Below are 26,268 nucleotides of genomic sequence, written 5' to 3' on the forward strand. Positions count from 1 at the left end.
GTCGAAGGAGAAGAAGAAGACCAAAGAACACATTACGCCGAGAAATAGAGACAGACATGAGAAGAATGAACAAGAACTGGAAAGAACTAGAAAAGAAGGCCCAGGACAGAGTGGATTGGAGAAAGCTGGTCGGCGGCCTATGCTCCATTGGGAGTAACAGGCGTAAGTAAGTAAGTAAGTAACCCTGACTGTTCTTGTGTAAGCATATTTGTGTTCATAAATTATCTAACTTATCACATGTCGGTAACTTGTTTCTATCTCGCTATAAATATTGATTAACGTTTGATAAAAGGTAGTTGAATCACACGCCTTCTCCATTGCGCGTCCTTTCACTTTGTTCTCTTCTCTTTGCTTCTTCAATCTACTTTGTACTTCCCTCTTTGTTTCGTCTCCTTAGTTGCCTGTTCAAATCAATAATGAGTACATGAAATATATATATTCAAATTCCACTCTTGCATTTGGTTTATTTAATTCCGTTATTGACCAACGCGGATTATATCGATAATAATATACGAGAATAGTCAGGATATATATTTCGATAGCAATCATTCGTATGATCTACTTGGAGTCAGATTCTCGGCCACTAAACCACTCTTACTTACAAGTTTTAAGAAAATGACTATAAATATTGAAAAAAAGTGATTAGTCTAAGCGTTGCCGGGATATATGCTCAATATATATTGAGATGCAAATATATAAATGTATACATAGCATACTCAGAAAAAAACTTCTGACTGTAAGAACACTTGAAAGTGAAACTAAGTTTCTGTTATTATGATTACTTGAGTTCGTTTTTATTTAAAAAAGTTAATCCCTGGACAAATCATTGAGTTTTATACCCATTTTAAAAAGAAAGAAACCATCTTGGTCATTTTAAACTTATTAACATTGTAGTGAACGAGAACACAAGTGGGGACAATCGAATGTATTCGCATACAAAATTACAGGACATCTTAGTAAAATTTGAGAACCATACAATTAATACGTCATTTACAATATGTCAATCAATCGTCTCAAACTTGATTGTTTTCTCGTTTCCACACCAATCGTTGTTTGTCCTCATTCTCTTTTCTTTGGTCTTCTTAATCTTATCCCTCCAGTTATTTCACTTTTCATTAATGATACATACTACTTATATCTTTCGAGATCAGTAGCACATACCACAGTATTACTGGATTAAATGTTTGAGAGGCAAAAAAATGAAAGGTGTGAAAAACTATTCAATAAAACTAAGGGGAGGCCAGCTTGATAGTACATTTAAAGCACAGCTTTTCTTATTGTTCATCATAATTACTGTGTTCTGTTAACTTAAAAAAAGAAATTGAAACGCTGATCGCATACATTATATTAACATATTATTCAAGTGTATTATTATTGTTGTTAACATCATCAAAGCATGCTTTTCATAATCATATTTTGTTCACACTTCCTCATAATATTCATATGGGTCTTGAGTTCGACTCATCATTTGATCGTGAACACATATTGCCCAGACGTCCCATAATAATGTGAAATAACTGTCCTGATTTTTCCAGTTTTTTCAGTGGGTGGTCAATTAAAGTCAGAGAAACATTTTCTTACACTTAAACGTCTAAATCAACTACCGAATTAATTGAATTTTTACAAATTCCATTTCCTTTTCTTATTAGTAGACGGTATCTCCCTGTCAGTTCATTCGTTGTTTATCATTTCTCAGTTGACTAATATTGATCGTTTATGTAAAGTGAAGTAATTCTATCGTATTCAGTTACTCTTCTCACGATTATTATATCAAGTAGACTATTGTACTATTTAATTAACAAATAAGTAATTATCTCTCTAATGATATACATTTCACTTTACTTACGCCTGTTACTCCCAATGGAGCATAGGCTGACGACCAGCGTTCTCCAACCCACTCTGTCCTGGGCCTTCCTTTCTAGTTCTATCCAATCTTTGTTCATTCTTCTCATGTCTGTTTCCATTTCTCGGCGTAATGTGTTCTTTGGTCTTCCTCTTCTCCTTTGGCCTTCAAGATTCCATGTGAGGGTTTGCCTTGTTAAGCAGTTGGCTGCTTTTCTCAATGTGTGTCCTATCCAATTCCAGCGCTTCTTCTTGATTTCTTCATCCGCTAGAATCTGGTTTGTCCTCTCCCGCAGTAGGTTGTTGCTGATAGTATCTGGCCAACGGATCCGAAGTATTTTGCGTAGACAACTGTTAATAAACACCTGTATTTTCTGGATGATGGCTTTCGTAGTTCTTCATGTCTCCGTCCCATACAGTAGAACTATCTTGATATTTGTATTGAAAATTCTGATCTTGGTGTTGGTTGACAATTGTTTTGAGTTCCAGATGTTCTTCAGTTGTAGATGTGCTGCTCTCGCTTTGCCGATCCGCACCCTCACATCTGCATCCGATCCACCGTGTTCATCAATGATGCTGCCCAGATATGTAAAGGTTTTAACATACTCCAAAGTCAAAAAAATTAGCCACATTATATCACATTCAACTAACTGACGTTTAATTTTCTCCGTAGAACTAAATAAAATTCCGGTGGTCTGTCGCACTTTGACATGGCGCTTCTGACGATCATCTGAATCCAAATTTTACACACAGTAGTGAGTTCAAATAAAACTTGTATCATATTGATAATCATAAGATATTAGTAAATAACTTCATCAATTCTACCACATCACCGTATTAGCAACCATTCTCCAAATTCTTTTTGTTCGTACACTTTATTCCTTAGTGTTATGTAGTTATATTATTTGGATTACTACATTTCATCTTACTTTTGATATTGAAATACTTCCTCACTTCATTACAGTATTGTTATTATTATCACTACTACTACTACTGTAGTGTGGTCTATTTATATTCGTATAAGTAGTATATGGTGATGGTCAGACATAGAATGTATTTGGGCAGAAGACCGATAAGGAAAGAACTGAAATGAAGCGCAATGCATAAACAATGAAATTAGAGAAGATGGATTGATATATACAGAAGGAATATTGAAGATTGAGACAATTGACTGTTATTTTGCAAATTAACTGTTGACTGTATGGTTATCAGAATTTAGTGAGATAGTCTGTAATTTGTGCTTAAATATATTCGATTGTCCCCAACTCGTGTTCTTGTTCACTACACTACAACTACTACCACTAAAATGTATTTTTTTACTACTATATATCAAAGTACAGATTGAAAGAAATTATTTAAACAAGACACATTGATTCTGACCTACACCTTTTATATTGATTAAATGCTGAGTAGTCACCAATGTCATGTTTATCTAGTTCTTAGTGTTGATCAAATTCTATTGAATAATTTGTAATGCAGTTTCTAGTCTAAATAACTTGATATTAGAGTTCATTATGTCAAAATATTAGATAGCTAAAGGTAGTCAACATCAAACACTGCTTGATCTATCTATTTTGTAATTTGGCACTCATCGCAATGATGTACCTACAATCTTAATAACATGTTAGATTTTGAATCTTAATAACTTAATTTCAAATCGCATAGGAATTATCAAAACACTTTGGTAACCAGTATCAACTAACAGGACAATTAGATCGAAGATACTTGTTGCCAACTTTCAACAAATACTTAATTGATCAGTTCTGTAGTGCCGCGATTCGTTAATCGTTCGTTTCGATAATCGCTATAATTCTAATCTTAACGGCGCGTAAAATCAGAAGACAAAGGATAGCAGCAACTACAGTTTATTGTCGAATAACTCAGGTCAGAAAGTTAGCAACACCTGAGCGAATAATAACGAGCGAGTGAGCGGCAAGCGAGTGAGCGAGGCGAAAGATGATGCGTATTGGAGATGGCTGGGAAGCCAACTCGATTTAAGCAAGCGTTAATCAACATTTATAGTCAGACAAAAATGAGTGACAGACATATGATGAATAAGATACGAAATGTACACATATATGCTCATATAAAAGTATAGCCAAGGTTAATAAGCGAATAATGAACAAGATCGAAATATGACTCATGACAGGCGAATTGGCTTGGCCAGTAGCTAGGATAAAGTATATGGGCTTAACAAATAAACTGATACTACATAGCCCCCTTGTAGAAAATAGCACATTTATAAAAAAAATGTCTGTTTTCGAAAAATAACACTCAAGTGGTATATGAATAGTGTTAACATGTAGGGAAAAAATTATACAATACCCGATAATTGCAGTGGTATGTGAGGGGTGAGCGTATTAAACGAGTGCATACTTATGTAAAAATGTACATGAATATTGTCAAGGTGCGGACAAAAATTGAAGTGCTAGCACATGATTACGAGTACATTAGTAAGCGTACGAAAAAAAAATTTAACATGCATATATGTCGTGACTGTCTGAATGATAAAATAATATGTTCATATGAGCGATTCGAAATATCGCGAAAATAGTGTATAACAGTAATTGGTCTGTGGTGCCGACTGAATATGAGGATGCAGATCAGTGAACTATGACGTTCTGATGAGCCGCAGTAGAGTATATAGCGTCGATTGGCGATGAGTGTATTCGAATTTACATAACCGAAGTTTATGTGGGATAAAAATAATCCAGCCGTAGGATGATGACTGCATCAATGGGTGATATTCGTTGCTGTGCTGCTATTAATAATGATCGTAGGATGCGAAGTCAGTGTACGTTGTCGTTCGCGTTGAGTTATCGTTAAATATGTTTTAGTAGAATGACCAGAGGAACAGGATAGTGACTGCGGAGACGAGATTTGCGGAGTCGTATTCCTTTATGGTCATGCAGCCTATCGTGGTTTGTGTAGTTAGAGGGATATGCGCTCAACCTCGTTTGTTACGAAACCGTATAAAGGCGTGATAAAAATACCAATACATATGATAATCGATGACGGCGGGTGAGACTGCCTTGGATGTGACGAACAAGAGTGTATCTTTGAGAGACTAGCTCTAAACTCTATGTTCTGGTGTACAGTGCAATGGGAATAGAAAATTAATAGCAGTAATCGAATAATATTTATGGGTAACGGATGATGCAGCATTCAGTTATACATGTGAGTGAATAGATAATATGAACATAATCATTAATAATCGGCTGGTAATGCGGCGTCGAATACTTGATTTGTGTATAGACATTAAAGTAGGGATTATCGTGAAATAAAAGTTGCGGAAGTTCGGTTCAGGTTGTCGCTGAGAATGTAGGGGACGACGGTTGCTGCGTACCAATGAAATGAATGAACATTAGTTGCATCGAGAACATAAGTTCCTACTATCGGGAGTGCGACTCCAAACTTATGTCTATGATAGAGTGTAATATTAGGCCGAAAATGACATGAAAAAAAAATTGGAACGAACTCACTTGAATCAGGAAAATTGTACGTCATTGGATAATAAAAATAATCCAGTGAGTTTCGAATATCATAACGTGTAATGTCCATATAATTATGATTTGTTCGATTAGTGATTCGACAGCGTAAGTGCCATAGTTTAACGTTAATACGAACAAAAATAATAATCCCACGTTAGATGAAGATATGACATTATTGTAATAATGAGCATATGATGATTATTCGGATCATAACGAAATATGTCGTTGGCGGTTCCATTTTTGATTTGTGTTCGCTCGTTGCGGTCGCCAATTATGTAGTGAGTTCGTACACAGAGGTTGTCGATTCTGGTCCGTGTTCGTTCGTCGAGGCATCCAATTCTGTTGCGTCGTGCTCGTTCGGCGAGGTGTCCAATTCTGTTGCGTCGTGCTCGTACGGCGAGGCAACCAATTATATTGCGTCGTGCTCGTTCGGCGAGGTATCCAATTCTGTAGCGTCGTGCTCGTACGGCGAGGTATCCAATTCTGTAGCGTCGTGCTCGTAGGGCGAGGCCTCCAATTCTGTAGTGCCGCGATTCGTTAATCGTTCGTTTCGATAATCTATATAATTCTAATCTTAACGGCGCGTAAAATCAGAAGACAAAGGATAGCAGCAACTACAGTTTATTGTCGAATAACGAGCGAGTGAGCGGCAAGCGAGTGAGCGGCAAGCGAGTGAGCGGCAAGCGAGTGAGCGAGGCGAAAGATGATGCGTATTGGAGATGGCTGGGAAGCCAACTCGATTTAAGCAAGCGTTAATCAACATTTATAGTCAGACAAAAATGAGTGACAGACATATGATGAATAAGATACGAAATGTACACATATATGCTCATATAAAAGTATAGCCAAGGTTAATAAGCGAATAATGAACAAGATCGAAATATGACTCATGACAGGCGAATTGGCTTGGCCAGTAGCTAGGATAAAGTATATGGGCTTAACAAATAAACTGATACTACAGTTCTATTTTCATTTTGAAATTATATCCTTATATTTCTTTTATGATAAAATAAAATTTTAATTAACCGCTGAAAGTTAATGAATGAAAATTTATTTAGTATCTATATATTGACTTTTGTTCTTTATAATAAAAAGTGTATTTTGATGATACCTGATTACATCGTTACATCTTAATTCAATTTTTAGCTTCTGTTCTCATTGAACGAGAACCAGTGCTTGCAATGTAGTATGCCTCCAAATGCCTTGGTACGGCCGAGAGTGGGGAGAGTCTGCTCTCCCTCTTGAAATGCTCTCACACGGCCACGCGTATATAGCCTCTGTCACAAAAGTTCTACTCACTGCCTTCTCGTGGCAGGGGTGTTGCTCACGAAAGTGAGAGAACGAGAAGCAAATGTCCGGCGCTTTAACCGGGTTGGTGGAGACGGAAAGTTCACCTAGGGGAGTTGGAAAACCCTAATTCCAAACCGATGGTGAACATGGGCTCCAGTATCCTGAGGGAACAAATGGTGTATGAATCAATCGTTGGTCACCGGCTACCATGGGACGGCATCTCATTAAGATTATTATTATTATTATTATTATTAGCTTTATTCAATATTATATTTTTGGTACAATATAGAATTCTCAGCACAAAGTACTTCAACAAGCTTCCGTTTCTTAATTTTTCGTCCTTCCTGACGATAAATATTGAGTGATCGCCAGTTAGAAGTTAGCAGCCCAGTCAATCGACATCTGAATAATGTACATTCTTTTCGCAGCATAATGCCAGCAACCACAATATCTCTGATTAGGCCTTCTGTAATCTTTACAGAGAAAGGTTGTACACTTTTCAGAAACGCACCTGATGAATAGGTTGTGCGATGAATAGCCATAATGATGTATTAAAACAAACAAAATTAGATAACTTGTTGAAATATTTAGATGACAGGAACAGGTAGCCCAGATGTTTAAACAGGCCGCTAATTTCAAGATGCTCCACTGCCAGGTGGATCAGACCTTTAGGTCAGAGGCTCCGGGTGTAGCCACTTAAGAAAACCACCTGCCTTAATTTAGTCATCTGAGCAGTATCACAGCCCTCACACAAATCAAATGAGATTTGTGTGGCGTATATATATCTGGTGTCCCTTTGTACCAATATTTATATGTTTATATAATATAATAATAATTCTGTCTTCATAATAAAATGTTTATCGCCAAAAATCAATATCAGATATATTCAAAACTTAAGCAAATAACTGGTTAGTGATCAAAGTCGGAATGAACATTTTATGAAAAAAAAATTTTTTAATTTTAATTTTTGCAAAGTATGATATGGAAACAAGATTAGAAATGGAATATAAACTGAATAGAAAGAATTACTTTGAAAAGTATTCATTCTTCAATAGACAAATGAATGTACATCAACAAATGAATCAAGTGTAAAATGTTTAATTAACTAATATTAGTCCTAATGTAAACTATGAAGTTTAATAATCATAACAAACTCTTTATAGTAATAATAATTTAATGTTCAATAATGACTAGATGTAAGTTACCGAGGTTCCGATGAAAGACCGTAACTAGTTGACATCGGTAATATTAGGGAAGACAATTGTACGATATTATGAACACATTAGTCTATAACTCATTTCTAAATGTCTTGATTTTCGGAGAAAAAAAAATACAAGTTAAGAATCATTTGGTGAATTGAGATTATTATTTTTAGTAATAACATTGAACAATAGCTTTTGATACCTTTGAGAATTTGGGAAACCAGTTAACTAATAACCCTTAGATAATCACGATATAGAAAAATAAATAAATATACAAGATGATATTGCTTCATTTGAACTGAATAGTTTTATTGTGAAGTTTTTAATATAGTCATATACAACAGAGTAAAAATGAACATTTTAGTGATACTGTAGTGAACAAGAACAAAGGCGGGAATAATCGAATGTATTTTAGAATATCTCATTAAAATATGAGAACCATATCATGAACAGTTAATTTGCAAAATAACAATCAATTGTCTGGATTTGACTATTTCTTCTGCAAATATCTGTCCATACACTCCGATTATAATTGTTCATGCATTTTCTTATCAATTACGTGCCGTTCTTGTTCTCTCCTTATCGATCTTCTACTGAAATACATTCAATGCCCGACCATCACCATATACTACTTATTTATAACTGGTTCTCTTTGTACGAACTGTTAACTTCATGTGTTTCTTTTTAAGAATTTTCGCTGACTGTTTTACAAAAATATGCAACTGATCATACAATTGCTTTATTGATTAATACATAAGAAATATACCGACAAATCTTTTACTTCCAAATTAAACTAAACCTCATGTTCCTTAAAATTCATTAATATTATGAGAACCTCCTAGATTCAAAATGTTGGCATATCTTAACAGTTAGATGAGTATTTGTATTTGTCTGATTGTATTTATTTAATCGATAACATATGGTTTCATTACATCACGAGCCTAATTTCGACCATACGGATATCACCTTGATAGATGGACAGAGATATATGAAGACAACAAGTCATTGACAAAACCATCGGAATGAATTGATTAAATGTTTGTGAACAAAACTATGACTTATGGATAAACCAATTAAATATAAGATAACGAATTTTGGATTTTGGCGTGAAATCCATTCATCCGTTTGGCTAAATAACGTTTTGGCATTATAGCTGATGTCAGTTCGTGATGAATATCATAAATTTAATTTCTAACCCTAATCATCAACTGTAAATGATTATATTAGTTATTTACAGCCCTCATTCAGCTCTAATAAATTGGTGGACATTCTCATGGTCACTAAGGCACCACTCAAAGGTCATCCATAATTATAGTCTCACCCGTTTGTGTAGTAATTTTTCTTAATAAAATCACATATATTCGATTCAAGCACTGATAACATTGTTCAGAATGACGATGAAAACTTTGCAATGACCAAAACAATCTGGATTACGCAACACATGACTGACATGAATTACAAATCTTCTCCATCATTTTTTTTTTGAATATTGTAAAAATAAACGCTTTAACTCACCTTTAATAACTTTGATACAATCAGTATTTGGTGGATAATTATCAGGATATAATGGACTAGTGAATGTAAATAATGTTGGTTGTCGATTACGTAATACTGTTTTTAAACGTTGATTATAATCAAACAGATGTGATTTTTCTTGCTTTGGTAATTGCATTAATCCACCTATACCAATAGGATCAAATTCAATTGTATCAACCCAATTTGTTGGATTATTACGATCCCGAAGGTTAGTACTTCCAGATAATGATGATGAAGTAGATGATGATGATGAAGAAGAAGAAGAAGAGGTGGGAATTGAAGAAGAAGATGTAGAAGAGCTTGATATGCCAGAAGAAAGTGAAGATTTAGAAAGAGGTACTGATCTGCCATCCTCTTTTAAATCATCCAAATAATATGAATTTATAAATTGATTACAAACAGTCGATTGATTAGGAAGACGATATAAACTCCAATAATCCATTTCAATTAATGAACCAATTATTAATTTATTTGATTTGAATAAATCTGTTTCACATTGTACATGAATAACGAGTAAAGCTATGAACAATGAATTAAAGGATAGTCAAAATGGAATGAAGGAAGGAAGATTTTCTAATAAATAACTATATCTTTGCACAAATGGTTATATCAAGATAAATGGATAACCTCGATGGATTGTAAGCATTCCTTTAATGTAAAAGGAGTTTTCATCTAGGTTTGAAATATGCTGACGTATTATTGAAAACTAAAAGAAAACTGATAAGTGCTTTATCCCAATTTAGGACTCCTTGGCCATGGTCACTCACAAATGTTAACTTTTTACTAGTAAAATCATTTCAGTAGTTCACATTTTAACATTCATTCCACGATGAATGCATAGCAACCATTCTACAATCAATTTCGATTGTGGTTAATTTTGGTTAAGCACTTTTATTAACTTACTTAAAAGACATCGTCATTTGGATAATAACAATTTTCATTATCTTTGTACTGTTATGACCACTAGAGCACATGACACTCTAGCCAAAATGTTGTTTACTTAAGTATCATTCGATGATTCATGCTTCTCCCCATATATGTATACACGCAAATCCTATTATCAACTTTTGTTTTGTTTTGCTGTGCCGGCGGGACTAAACTTTATGGACCAGCCAATCAGAAGCTTTCGCGGGTTTTCAAGGTGACAGCGCTAAGTTCGGTACCTGATGCTTACGTACGATCGGTTTACAGAGGATTTTAGAGAAGATATATTTTTACTGTATACTAACTGTCTTCTGATTGGCTAATATTTCTCAAGGTCATTTAAGATTCGTTCAAAGGTCGTCCATCAAGTTTAGTCTCGCCTTATACACCGTTAAGATTAAAATTAGAACGATTATCGAGGTGAAGAATTAAAGAAGGACGGCACTACAAATACATTTTTCATGTTGAATTAATTTCCATAATAAACTTAGTACAGTAGTTATAGTGTTTACTCTAGTAACTTTCGTTTATCAGTTTATCCAAAAAATCATCCCCTTGTGATACAATTATGAGAAAACTTAAATTCCCACTTATCCAGTGTAATAGGACTTAATCTATAGTAAGACCATAAAAAGTAGTTATTTCAAGATTTGAATTGGAAATACCTCGTGAATATATAAATTGAATTTGGCATATAAATAACTGTTAGCTTCATTCATTACTAACTGTTTTCAAGTGGGTCTTTTAACATGGAAAAAAATCGCTAATCAAATAAATAACTATTAGACAAACCGTGTATCTGGAGAGACTAATGTTGAATATTCATTAACTACTTGATATATCTTGTGTTTGAATATTTAAGTATAAAAAAGCTAATCGTTTTCATAATTTTCAGAAATCTAGTTTTGAATCCCGAATAATAGGACATAAAGTGGAAAGCACAGGACCTTGAAGATCAAAAAGTCTCCTAAGAAAATGTTCCCGAAAACTTTCTCGTTGAATTATTGATGAGTTCTAACATTACTAAAATTACTGAAATCTCCACAAAAAGCCCCTTCTGATAATGATCCCATGCTCACTAGTGACTGGCTCCATGAGGTAATTCCTGGAGTCCTAGTGAGAAGTCGTGACCAGTGGAGCTAATCCATGTCCAGTAGAGATAAGTATCTACCTCAGTACAATGGAAGTTGGTCGCGCGATTTCGTGGAGTGGGTGAGGTTAGACATTATCACAGTTGGATGCCGGCTCAGTGGTCTATCGGTTAAGTGCTCTGGCGCGAGACTGTTATGTCCTGGGTTCGAATCTTGCGAGGTGTGATAGTGGATTCGCACTGCCGAGGAGTCCCACAATAGGACGAAACGGCGTCAAACAGTCCTTCCAGGTTTTCCATAGTGGTCTAGCTTCAATTGACTCATGATCTCAACTATTTAAAATTCTAACATTGATTGATAAACTATAATGTTGAGATAAAATATTTAATCATAAGCAGCTTTCAATCATAAAATACACAAAAACTTCAAACCAATACAAAATAATTTCCCCTTTGATTGGCTTTTGTTCAGTGGTTCAGTCTTTTAACAACAATTGTATGGAAGCATAAATGGACCCTAAAACTTATATGAGACGGGATAAAGATCGTCACAACATAAAACTTAAGCTCTTTAAAGACGTTACTCATTCATGTTTTAAGTATTATGACATTTATTTCAATCATCTTTTAGGGATTATTATCAGAAAGGAGGTTTGTGGAGATTGTAGTAATTTGATAGTTGAATCATTTATAATTTGGTCTATTAAAGCTATACCACCATCGAAAACCTGAAAGCAGTGGATGGTCGTTTCATCCTAATATGGAACTTCTCAGCAGTGCGCATCTACGATCCCGCATGCGGGATTCGAACCCAATACCTTCTGTTTCGCGTCTGAACGCTTAACCTCTAAACCAGTGAGACAACATCCAACGGTTTTAATGTCAAACTTCAACTAACCAACGAAATTGCGTCACCGTCTACCATTGTCTTCAGTGAGTTACTGCCTTACAACAGATACGGTTGAGCTCCACTAGCCAGGGCTTCTCACTAGGGATTAGCTAACATGACAAAAGTTTCAAATTTGTTTACATAAGTAAGTTTCAAGATGAAAAGAGATAGTAAACTGATAATTCTTCACTAAAAGGTTCACCTTTATTCAATAGTAGGAGTGGATTAATCTATTTTTTTTCAAAAGAGAAGTTAGAAAAACAAAACTTACATTTATTGTAAACTATTTCAATTAAATTATAATGATAACAATCATGATTTTATGGGATTAAATGTATACTACTTTTAAGTCGAATAAGTAATTTCTATGCAAGTTTCATAAAAGCCAATTTTTTCATGTTTATTATATTTGATAAAATATTTATATTACTTATAAATATTCTTTTTTCTATATTTGTTCCTTGATACATGTTTTTTAAGTAGTATATGAACGGTAAAAGCATTAGTAATAAAGAATATACCATTGAAGAATAAGAACATTTATATCTAATCTTAAGAATAATTTGATAATGGTTATAAAGTTAATAACCGTCGTTTTATTTTATACTGTATGCTTGGTTATAAGGAATGAATCTCAGAAAAAAACTGCCTTAAATTACACTGAAATTTAACTGTATAGTGTTATATCCCGTCGAAATTTATAAATGGTAACTTTTGAGTACTATTTATGAACCAATATGATATGTATATTTCCTATGGTATAATTAGAAGGGGATTTGTGGAGATTTCAGTATTTTTCAAAGTTGAAATCATGAGTCAATTGAAGCTAGACCACCATCGAAAACCTGGAAGCACTAGACGGCCGTTTCGCCCTATTATGGGACTCCTCAGCAGTGCGCACCCACGAACCCGCTCTCGCGAGATTCGAACCCAGGACCTACCAGTCTCGAGCCGAAGCCCTTAACCGATAGACCACTGAGCTGGCATCCAACGGTGTTAATGTCTAATTGTTAAGTAACTAAACTATTCACATTCGGGTCCCTCTTATTATAAGCTTTATTTTGATCTATAGACTATTATTATACGATTCGCCATTCTTCAGTTATCCCTAGTCCATTAATCACTGTTCCCCCTCTTCATAGCTACATTTGGCCAAATCTTGTACAAATGTTATTTTCTATTTTATGGCAAGGTATGGTCAGTTTGTTTGGTATATAAACCCAGTATGTTTGAAAATAATGATTCATATTGTAGAGTCTGTTCTGAACTTAAATAGCTGGTCTAGGCTGAAAGCAGGACTGATAAGTACTCAAGACTGCTCATACGGCTTTTGTGTATCATTGCTCTGATCGATAATTCACCGGGTTCGAGTCTCGGAGATAAATTGAACTCCGTGATCTGTGTAAACTTATATGATAGGTTCCAGAATGGACGAAACATTCGTCCTGTGTTATACTGTTAGCCAACATCAATCTCTACTTGCAAAATTAATGCCAATATCAAAGTAACTCCCACAGTATGCATATATACTGAAAGAGACTAACCCATTGGATTCCTAAATATCAATAAGAGAATCGGAACAATTCATACAAACGAATGTTCTTAATTAGTTCTCAAAAATAGTGATTAGTTGCCATAAATGTTTACGATCAGCGTTCCTTTCATGATATCTCTTTCCGTTTATCGATTATATTTAATTTATGAATTCTCCAGTAATATATATAAATCACCATGGTGATGCTTCTCGAACGTTTCAAAAAGAAGCAGTCAAGAAGTTTGAATAGGTTCTCAGATATTCAGATCTACAGTAGAATACAAATATTTTAATGTTAAGTTAATTTAGCACTTGTCGTTGTCCGTAGAAAAATGTATTACTTTGATGAAATAACGTTTGAATTAATTAAAGTTCTTAGTGTTTTTCGTAAAAATTATTTATCAGCATAAAAGGTTTGCTAAAAACATTCAATTTTCCATGGTGGTCTAGCTTCAATTGACTCATGATTTCAAATATAAAATTACTGAAATCTCCACAAAAAGCCCCTTCTGATAATAATCATATGCTCACTGGTGACTGACTTCAAGAGGTATTTCCTGGAGTTCTAATGAGAAGCAGTGACCAGTGGAGTTCAACCAGGTCTATTGGGAGATATCAACTCACTGAAGACAATGGTGGATGTGTCGCTCAATTTCGTGGATCGGTTGAAGTTAGACATTAACACCGTTGGATGCCGGTGGGATCGTGGATGAGCACTGCTGAGGAGTCCCATAATAGGACGAAACGGCCGTCCAGTGTTTCCAGGTTTTCCATGGTTGTCTAGCTTCAGTTGACTCATGATTTCAACTTCAAAATATTTTAATGTTAGGTTAATTTAGTACTCATCATTGTACATAGAAAAATGTATTGCTTAGACAAAATAACGTTTGAATTAATTAACGTTCCTAATGTATTTCGTAAAAGTTATTTATCAGCATAAAGGGTTTGCTAAAAAAACGTTCAATTCAATAATTTACAAAGTAAACTAAACTTAGCTTGATAGCCTTTGGGAAATCAGTAGGGATTGAAAGTCTCTTCTATCTTAGTCCTAGAATCTTCAGTGTTTGTCTAACTAACGTCAATCTATGACCACAACAGTGAAGAATTATAATCATAAATGATTGTTGCCAAATAAATAGAAACAATTTTTTTGGTGAATTATGATTGATTGATTCAAACTGAACTTCCAACTAAATTTTCTACCAGTTTTTTTTACGAAGAATAGACATATTTAGGTTTGCATAGTTTTTTAACTTATCTATCTAATTGTTTATGTGTACGTTTCTAAGTTTCATACGATGGAGTAAAATAAAACGAGTAAGAGATGTGTAGGGAAAATAAACTTCACTTTGTTGAATTTTGAGATGATATGATATTTATTTATTGCCTCGGACCTCATCAACCTCAACAATAACGGTGCTGAATAGGCTTTTCGGGCAGTTTGGTTTTTCGAAAACACTGTTTACAGACAACAGACCTCAATTCACGTCTGAAATCTTCTTCTAGAACTTTTGCTTAAAGAACGCACTTACACACATTCAGTCACCGCCCTACCATCCTCAGTCAAACGGCTAACCTTAGCGTTTTGTTGATTCCTCCAAGCGAGCTGTCATCAAGTCACAAGGAGATGACACGGAAAAATGATCATTCAGAATAACCCCGAATCCAACCTCACCTAACGGTGCTTTTTATGCCAACTCAACGTTCGAAAGGAAGATTCGGACTTCATTTGATGACATATATCCAAGAAAAATTAGACGTGATATTGAAACTAAGGGGAAGAGAACTGATCGTTTGTTTCCTAATGGGTTACCAGTGTACGTAAGATAACTTCGCCATTGGATATCTATATGGATAGCGGGTGTCATCATGAGAAGAGTCGGTGACGTGATGTGTGAAACTGATGTCCGACGTAAACCCCTGAAGCGATATGTAAACCACACCCTTGATAGATGACTAAATTTAGATAAAGAATCTCTCAGCTTGAACTTGCAACTGGATTATTTAAATGATACAGTCAGTTTGGAGCATCGGGATCAATGCGGAAGAAGTGATGGCCAGACTCCAAGAAATTGATCAAGAAGACAACAGTTTCCTAAACGACTTCAGTTAAATCAAAGGAGCAAGACTTATTTTTCATGAGGGAAAGGTGATATGCAGAGCCAATTAGAAGTAGCCTAATGGAGAAGTTAATCGATAGCAATCAAAAGTGACCTGAAAGTCAAGTGCATTTGATTGAGGTCAATGGGTCCATTTCCTATGAATAGAGTATTATAAGCATGAATGAGTATTTGTGCATTTCATTCGGTAGTCCAACACACTCCTCGCTCATTCTTGTGTTCTTGATCAAATATTCAGTTGGAGGGGAGGGGTTATCGCTTAGCATATCGTGTATCAGTATCAGATTTCGGACAGAGCATGTCACAACAAATTTACATATTACAATTACTTCCATTTTCTATCCTATTGAGTTTTAAAGAGATCAAATATTCAACAAAAATAAATTTATTTTTAATAAAAATAAAACAAAATTAAAGTAAACAAATTAATCCACAGGAGAATTTTTCTATATCTCAATGGATAATGAAAAAAAAAAAATAAACAAATCGACGAACTGACTAAAGTCACCATCATCATCAACGGTAGCTTCAATAACGAGTGGAATCATAATAATAACACTTACATATAGTAAGCTAGAATGATACTTATTAGTGCAAAACACCTGATGAAGAGAAGAAGCGAAGAAACAAGAAAACATATAGGGAAAAGAACAATCGATTCTCCAGTTTCTTATTCATTTCCCACTCTCTCTTTCTCCTTACCTATCTATCTATCTACCTAACTGTCCACACAATTATCTATCTTTATATCTTTCACTCTATTTAAGTTGCCCATATGAGCTAATTGTTATGTTTTCTTTTTATTATCCCCAATTTAATTGTATTCATTATACTTTAATGTTTCCATTTACATAGATGTTTATTTTTATATCTAAACAACAAATCGCTCCTATTTACTTAATTAAAAGAAATTGTAATAAAAAAATTAAGTTTAATGGTAAAGGGAAATCATTGTATCCAATATTGTAATTTGATTTCACTATGTAATTTATAATTATTTAATTAAATATTTAATTAATTATGATATAATTCCATTTGTTGTATCCATGGAAACATTGTAGATTATAATGGATTGTAAAAAAAATTAAAGGTAATTAAACAAATGTTCTACTTTTGGCGGCCTGTTTGAACATCTGGGCTACCTGTCCCTACGATCTAGATACTTCAATAAGTTATTTAATTTTGTTTGTTTTAGCACATCAATATGGTTATTAATCGCATAACCTATTCGTTGGACAAGTTACAAAAAGCCCAATCAGACATATCGTGGTTGCTTGCATGCAATATGCAGTGAAAAGAATATACATTATTTGGATATCGATTTATTGAACTGGTAACTTTTAACTGGCGATCAATCAATATTTATCATCAGGATCGACTAAGAAGTAAGAAACGGAAAATTGTTGAAATACTTTGTGCTAAGAATTCTATATTATACCAATAATATAATAATGAATAAAGCTAATAATAATATATATACTAGTGTCTGATTTTTAAATCATAAGGGGTTAATCCGGTTCATTACTTTTGTCATTATTCGTAATCGACATCCAGTACAACGTGGAATTTTTCTCACTTTCTCAGAGAGTAAACTTCACTAATCATTAATAAGTCTGAAATTATTTAATTTCAGTTGAAAATTAATTCATTTCGGAAATCGTGGATTCAACTACAACAAGATTCTGACTTGCGATTCTTAAGATAATGTACTGTCAATGAGGCTTGAATGTCTCGCATTTTGTTTATGAAGAAGTTACTGTTCTACGTATTGGAAGAGTCTCAGATCATAATAAAACGGTTATACACTGGTTCTAATTTTTACAATCATCCAGTTGATATTAAACTATAGCAAAAACTAACGAAAAATATCTTTAAAATCTACCAAATATATGTAAGAAAGTTTTAATAAGATTTAATACCTATTTTTATATCGTGTGAGTGCGTGCCCTGTTTATATATGACGTGATGATTCACGCCAATTAGAGAGCAATGAATTATTGATCTCTCTCAGACAATGAGAGATTGTCGCGCGATTTCGTGGATTAGTTTCAAAGATAAAACCCTCTGAATAAAGATCGTTGTAATCAGCTCCACAGATACAGTTAACTTTGTAAATAATCATTCTAATTTACAAATGACACAGTTTTGAGGTATTTATGTCATAACAGATAAAAAATATTCATCATCATTTTCATTTTATAAATACATTATATTGTCTAATTAACTATCATTCTTTATTTGGGTGACTCCGCCTGTAGCTTTTCTAAAGTTAGTGCCCATCCCAAGCCCGAGTTAAGGGGGAGTATTGGGCATAGGCATCATCAACTTCATCCCGTAGAATAAAATCTTGCTAAGAAAAACTTTAACTAGAATAAACAAATTAAGTTTATTTACGTCTATTTAATACAATAATTATGGATTTACAAGTGTAGAGATTAAAAGATGAAATTATGGAAAACAATTGTTTATTCCAATATGTTTTTTTTCAATTTTGAATATTCTTTGGAGATTTACTAAAACTTTGGTAAAATGTCAGTTGATTTAAGATTTAATAAAATATAATTATCAGAAGTGGCATTTGTGGAGATTTTAGTAATTTCATATAGTTGAGATCATGAGTCAGTTGAAGCTAGACCACCATCGGAAACCAGGAAGCACTGGACGACCGTTTCGTCCTATTGTGGGACTCCTCAGCAGTGCGCATCCACCATCTCGCCTCGCGGGATGAAAATATTTCAGAAATTCTTAATTTATTTTATTGTATATATAATTCTCTCTGCCTATCTCCCTATCTCTCTCCCACACTCCCTCAGTTAACCAACACAGAATACACTATATATTTAAATTCACTTGGTATTATTTGTTTGAATCTTCCCATTGATGTTTAGCACTACAATTGATCAGTCTCTTATTAGCCATATGTGCATACTGTGCATATTTCCTCGATATAGCCTTAATTCACAAGCATTCTAAGCAAAGATAGATAGTGGCCAGTGGTGAACTCCAAAACGAAACGCGCATCATGGATTCCACTAACGAAACCACAAAACTAACTAACTAAATCTATCATTTCTAAGAGAAATTTCACACAAACATATAAAACTGAACAATAAATAGTGAGAAGCAGTGACCAGTGGAGTTCAACCAGGTGTGATGTGAGATATCAAATCACTGAAGTCATTGGTTAATGGTTGCTCAATTTCGTGGATTGATTGAAGTTAGAAATCAACACTTTGGATGCCAGCCAGCTCAGTGGTCTAGTGGGTAAGCGCTTCTACGCGAGACTGATAGGTCCTGGGTAAGAATCTCGCGAGGCAAGATCGTGGACACTCACTACTGAGGAGTCCAACAATAGGACGAAATGGCCGTCAAATACTGCTTCCAGGTTTACCATGGTGGTCTAGCTTCAACTGACGCATGATTTCAACTATATAAAATTACCAAAATCTTCACAAAACCCCCTTCTAATAAATACACTCTACTTAGATTCCTTTTTTCCCCTTAATTGCATAATTCTATCACAATAAATCTAATCCATTTAACATATTTTTATATTGAATGAAAATAAAACTTATAAACTTTAGTTGTTATGATTAAAATGAAAAATAAATTTTTTTATGAATGTTTTATTCATTTACATTTCTTATTTCTATGATTAAGTTAATGTACATTTGTGTATGTGCTTGTGTGTGTGTGTGTATATGTGTGTGTTCATGCTCGCATATGTATATGTACTTGTCTTGAATTTTAGTAGTTATAAGAAAAAACTACAAAAAAAAAGAGAACAATATTCAATTTATACTTCAGTTGTTATGAAAATAATTAAAACATTCCTTTTCATGGAACTCTTTTTTTCTGTCTGTCTGTCTGTGACGTTTTTATTCCTTAGAATCTAACCTTAAGTAAACATGAACAATCTTAATATGCTTGAATAAAACTGTTCATTAATTTAAATTATTAGTTTATGATACTTGGTGTTGTTTACTTGTATCTTCTCATTGTTATTTAGGACTACAACTGATCAGTCTCTTGTTGTCATATGTGCATCCTGTGAGGACTGCTTCGATATTGCCTGAAGTCACAAGATTTATAAGCAACAATGGATAGTGGATAGTTTTACTATGAATTTTACAATTTTCCTCTATTTCAATATTGTATACTACTATTATGGTGTATACTATTTATGTTGATAGATATAAATAGTATGTAGCAGTAATTGGAAATGGAATGCTTGCCTAAAAAAGATTGGAATAACAACTGAATTGGGAGGATGAAGAAGTATATACAGGATAACTGAAACAAAATGTTTGAAGAATGTATTTGATGTATGATTTGCATATTCTATGAAAGGGTTGTTTAATTTTGCAGAGAACAATCAATTGACTTTCTTCACCTGAGTCTTCATTCATTACACTATAACTGTACAATCAGAGATGATAAATATGTCAAGACGTTTCAAATCAAACAAGATAATTATCTTGTACATCTTGGATGACATAACATATGAAGGCGATCAATAATTATATTCTCCCATAGTTACATGGTAAGTGAGAAACAAGTGTAACTAGGTCATTTTGCGCAAGTAAATTATCAATACCTTCAAGAGCATCCTCCATATGGTGTATCTTTATCCGATAACCTATAAAAATTCAGGAGCTGTCAAACATTATTGTTTAATTTTAAGTGAATAAAACCCCTACGATGTTTTAGTTTTTACTTATGAGTAGCCAATTGATGGGCCGATTGTTAGTAATGTAATAATGAGTCAGATAAAAAAATACAATATTAGTTTTTAATAGTTCTACAAATGATATCAGATCTAAATGCATCTCTCTTATATCCGGGAAACATTTTTTTAAATTATTGTAAAAGCTGTACAGTGCATCGTAATGGAGTTCAGAAGCCGGACTTAATCCCATTTACCACTTGTCAGCTGGTTATGGTTTTATCCGTGTTGAAACTCTAATCTATTACCTTTCACTTCAAATTACAACGCGTCAACCAATAAGCTGTTGAATTCAAATATTTTCCGGCTACTTATAATGGCATGAATTTTATAAGCAAAGATAGATAGTGGCTAGCAGTGGAATCCAGGAATTAAGGCTATATCGAGGCAATACGCACAGTATGCACATATGGTCAATAAGAGACTGATCCATTGTAGTCCTAAACGTCAATGAGAAGATTCAACCAAACAATACCAAGGTATGAAGTTTATCTATAAGCGGTTGCAATTCATTGATTTTACTCATTAACATTAATAACAGAATTCAAACCCTTACAGTGAAGCCTAATTCAATTATTCCTTTGTATTGGTTGTTTGCACAGCCAATACAAATGGATTAAACTTTGTTCTATTGCACAAGTCAGTGGCTATCTGGACTTAGTAGCTACGTAGAAACCGCGACAGTGTTTGAAATAAACGGTTCGAGTTCCAGAGCAAAGATTAATTATAGGATGCAGATACATCCAGCTGACGAGTCTAAAACAAGATGAAACACGTTTCCTGAATTCCATTGCTAGTCACTATCCATCTCTGCGTTTAATTTAATTAGTTTTTTTTGATGTGTAGATAAATTCTAATGAAATTGGAATTGAATTTACATACTCAAATGTGGGCAGTGGAAAATAATCGCTAATTAGTTGTTTATAATTTTGAAATATCATCCTACACGCAAATAAAGTTAAAAAGCTACTTGGATTACATGGATGTATGAATTATTTATTTGCCATTGTTTCAATAACCATTCGATATCAAACAACTGAAATGGTGATAATTAGGTTAAACTGAATGTAAAAAAGTAATACACCAAATTAGCTTATTACAGAATTTTCAGATCACAAATCTATTTGAGTTAAGTAATCATTCAAAAACTTGGGAGCAGTGTACAATCGTTTTGTCTTAATATGATACTCGTCATCCATTGCCATAGTGGATAGCTGTTTCACATCCGACATGATTAAATTGCATTAGTCATGGGTTCTCATCAGAACTCCATGTCAGATGCGAAGGAGGTACTCACTAAAGATAATGAAAGATAATAGTACAATATCGCGGACTGATTTTGATTAGGCCTAGAGGTTAAGCGTTTGCATACAAGACCCAAGTCCCTCATCCGATTTCCTGTTGAAAGATCGTGGATGCGCATTGATGAGGAGTCTCGTACCAGAACAAAATGGTCGTACATTGATTCCAGGTACTAAGTGGCTACCTAACCGGGATCGTTTGTGATCTCAATAAAGTTCAGCAGTCTTGACAACCCATACTGAGAATAACATTACAATCAGAGATGAACATTGGTTTTAAAGACACATCCCATCGAGATCTCATGATCTACATTTACTTTTATTTAGAGTAACTGATTAGGAGCTGTTCTTAGAAGCTCCAAATTAAAACATTTTCTCTCAATTTATGCTAAATGAATTATGGATATCAGTAGAAGAAACTGGCATGGAAATATAATAAAGCAGAGCAATCAGTTGAAGATAGCGAAGGAAAGCCAATCAATAAGATTAAAGAACAGAGAAACAAATGAGTAGAGAACTTTGAAGAACTCTTGAATAGATCAGCCCCACTGAACGCATCGAAGCGGCACACAAAGACCTCTATATAGATGTTACTCCACCAACAATCGAAGAAACCAAGAAGATCATCTAACAAGTCAAGAGCAGTAAGGCAGTAGGACCAGAAAACATACCCATTGTGGCGCGAAAGTCAGGCATATAAGTAACTGCGAAGATACTCTACACTCTTTTTAAAAAGATTTTGGAGGGAAAACAAGTACCAACAGATTCTGAAGAAGGATATCTCATCAAGAAAGAAAACTATGAGAACTACAAAGACATCAAACTTCTATCATTTCCAGGCAGTATTTTCAACAGTGTTGTTCAGATGAATGAAAGATTTATTAGACATTCAGATTTGAAACCAGCAGGCTGGATTCCTTAAGGACAGATCGCGTACCGATCAAGCCGCGGCACTATGGATAATTGGTGAACAACCAACTGAATGTTTTTTGTCACTAAACATCAACTTCCTTAACTGTGAGAAAGAGTTTGACAGTGTGGACAGAAAAACCTTATGAAGCGTTCTTCGACATTATAGTGTACCTGCGAAAATTGTCACCATCATACGGGATTCACACGACGGACTACACTGCGAAGGCTTGCATTGAAGGTAGGTCACAGATGCATTCCAAGTAATGATCAGTATCAAACAAGGCTTCTAACTCTTACCCTTGCTCCTTATTTTGGTGGTCGATTGGATTAGTGAGACCTACATATCGGAGGAAGCACGGAATACAATGGGCAGCTTGGATGCAGGTAAACGATTTGGACTTTGTAGATGACCTAGCTCCTTTAACTCACAGACAAAAGTAAAAGCAGGTAAAGGCCACCAGGGCAATACCAACAGCCTCTGCAGCAGTAGACTTCAATATTATATATATATATATACAGCACCGTCACACAGTAAGTCACTCATCTATGAATCAAGAGTTAACTAATTATTTTATTTTCACAAGACAGAAAAACCCAAGGTCTTCTTTAGAATAAAACGGTAATCTCATTTAGATCGCATGAATATGATAGTAATAGAAATGAATATGTAAGTGTTCATTAGTATAATTAGTTACATGTAGTCATTTAGGACTGATTGAGTTTAGACATTAACATCGTTGGATGCAGGCCCACTGGTCTAGAGGTTAAGAGTTCGCGCGCGAGACTGAAGGCTCTGAGTTCGGATCCCGCAAGCGGGATCGTGGGTGTGCACTATTAAGGAGCCCCGCAATGAGACGAAACGGCCGTTCAATGCTTCCGGGTTTTCAATGGCGGCCTAATATCAATCGGTTCATGATCTCAATCAAAATCATAATAATCTCCACAACCCCATATTGACATTTAGGAATCATTTGACTAATTAAATAGAAAGCCCTAAAATTTTATGAGTGTAAATAATTGAAAGCCATGGATAGCCTTGATATCCATGAAAGTGTCTATTTTAGTTGAAAGAGTTCCAAAGGGATTCGTCTAATTTAGAGGTTGTATTCGTTCTGCTGCTCTCAGATGAGGTACCTATGAAAATCAAGGTATGCTAAACACCTGTTTCGTTCTAGTTCTTTTGTGATAGGTTACTTCATGATTTTTGAAATTTTAATGAGAAATCGTGGTTTAAAGAATTTTCGTAGTTGTTGACAAATTCATTAAATGACTATCATGCTATACTGAGAGCTGATTAAGGTTGGAATCGTACCACTGAATAACAGCTGATTGGTTTAATGTTCAGTGGTTTGACATGAGACCTGGGTTCCACCACTGATAGGACTGCATGCACACACTACTGAAGAAACAGTACCTCATGGCTTTAAATGATATCTCAAATGAAGTCAACCTGTAACAAACGCAACCTACAAAATCTATATCCTTTTAATGATTTTAATCTAAATAACTATTCAAGCTTCAACTGTCAGAAAGAATATATTTTGAAAACATTTCAATCTGTCAATGTGAATTGTCTGATTTCAGAGACAGATCTAGTAAAAAATATAAAGCGCTTCATATTTATTTAGCATAAAAACCGGTGACTGACTGATTGAATTTTTTGACTCATGGATATTAGATCATAGTGTTGTAACCATACATCCCTTACGAGCCTTAAAGCTTGAATAAATAAACGTGGGGTTTTTATTAATTGAAAAACAATGTACAAAACATCACTTTTACTCAGTGAAATGAAAAATAAATGAACTTGACACACACACACACAAACGCACAGGCAAATGCAAAGAAGGGTAAACAAAAGAGGCAAAAGCATCAGAATGAAAATTTTTTCGTTAAATGAATAACATTGAAATATGGTTAAAACAAAAATTCACAAAACTATTAAGTTAATTAGCAGATTGTATCAACAGGTGGTTGTTATGTAACTAAATTAAAAGATGGTTTCAACTTTAAAGATGAATTTGTAAAACGGATTAACAGAATTAAACAATATTTTAATTCATTTTTGTAATGACATAGTGTGTGCTACTGATATCGACAGATATAAGTAGTATGTATCATCAATCAAAAGTGAAATACCTGGAGGAACAAGGTCAAGGAGATTAAAGAAAAGAGGACAAGAGCAGACAATGATTGGTGTGAAAATGAAGAGACAGTGAAGTCTGAGACAATTGGTTGATATTTGAAAAAGGAACAGTCAAGTTTGATACAATTGTTTGACATTTTGCAGGTGAAGTATTTACTGTATAGTTCACAGAATTTAGTAAGATGTTTTTGTAATTTTGTGTTAAAATACATTCGATTATCCCCACTTGCGTTCTCGCTCACTACATTGGTTGATTTAATCTTCCGATTGATGTCTGGGACTGAAGTTGATCAGTCACTTTCAGCATATGTGAACCCTGAGACTGATCAACTGATGTTTTAAGCATCAATAGGAAGATTTAAAAGTCTTTGTTATTTTAAACTGAAATAACAGCACAAGGTTACCGCTTGCTTATACTTATATAATTTACTATTTCCCCCCAATGAATGTGACTGCTTTATTATAAAAAACTGTGATTGTATTTCTCAATTTATGGTTGGAAAAATTATAAATTCTCGAAGATTGTTAACTTTTCAATTTAACTTTTAATGCGTTACCATGAAACAGAAAAACACAGAACATTTATTTCATTTTAGTATTGGAACTCTTCGAGTGTGCACATCAGAGACTTTAAATGAAAAAGAGCCTAACTATGTTGGGACCAGCGGCTAGACGTTTTATCTTTATGTTACTAAGTAGGCATACTATGTGTTATATCGATTGCTTGAATGCGTACCCTTTTTAATATATGACATGATAAGACCGCCAATTAGAGAGGAGTGAATTATCGATCGGACCAGTGATACACGAAAACCGTATGAACAGTCTTGAGTATTTATCAGTCCTGCTTTCTGCCTAGACCAACCAATTAAGTCCAGAACACCAATAACAGCCTCTACACTATGAATCATTATTCTCAAACATACTGGGTTTATATACCAAACAAACTGACCACATCGTACTATAAAATAGAAAATAACATTTGTACAAGATTTAGCCAAATGTGGCTGTGAATGTGGGGAACAGTAATTAATGAACTAAGGATAACTCAGGAACGGTAAATCGTATAATAATCTATGGGTCGAAATAAAGCTTATGATAAGAGGAACACGAATGTGATTAGTTTATTTACTAACAGTTATACAATAAGAAATATACATATCTTATTGGTCCATAAATAGTTCTAAAAGTTACCATTCGTAAATCTCCACGGGATATAACACTATGAATTACGTTTCCAATCTTATGCTAAACCAAAACGAAAT

At 34.2% G+C, this 26,268-nt stretch overlaps 1 protein-coding gene across 1 annotated transcript in view; it reads right to left on the bottom strand.

The window, feature by feature from the left end:
- The window catches only part of Smp_124930 (neuropilin (nrp) and tolloid (tll)-like), a gene marked incomplete at both ends in the record, with an annotated part of 45,034 nt that extends 28,568 nt beyond the window's left edge, over window positions 1-16,466 (bottom strand). Inside the window, 3 exons of the mRNA XM_018788787.1 lie at window positions 9,341-9,505; window positions 9,758-9,880; window positions 16,418-16,466. Coding sequence (XP_018646499.1) covers window positions 9,341-9,505; window positions 9,758-9,880; window positions 16,418-16,466 — 337 coding nt within the window. The remainder of the gene's footprint in view (window positions 1-9,340; window positions 9,506-9,757; window positions 9,881-16,417) is intronic.
- Window positions 16,467-26,268: the final 9,802 nt, after the last annotated feature.

This window comes from Schistosoma mansoni (assembly GCF_000237925.1).
Source record: "Schistosoma mansoni, WGS project CABG00000000 data, supercontig 0137, strain Puerto Rico, whole genome shotgun sequence".
NCBI lineage: Eukaryota > Metazoa > Platyhelminthes > Trematoda > Strigeidida > Schistosomatidae > Schistosoma > Schistosoma mansoni.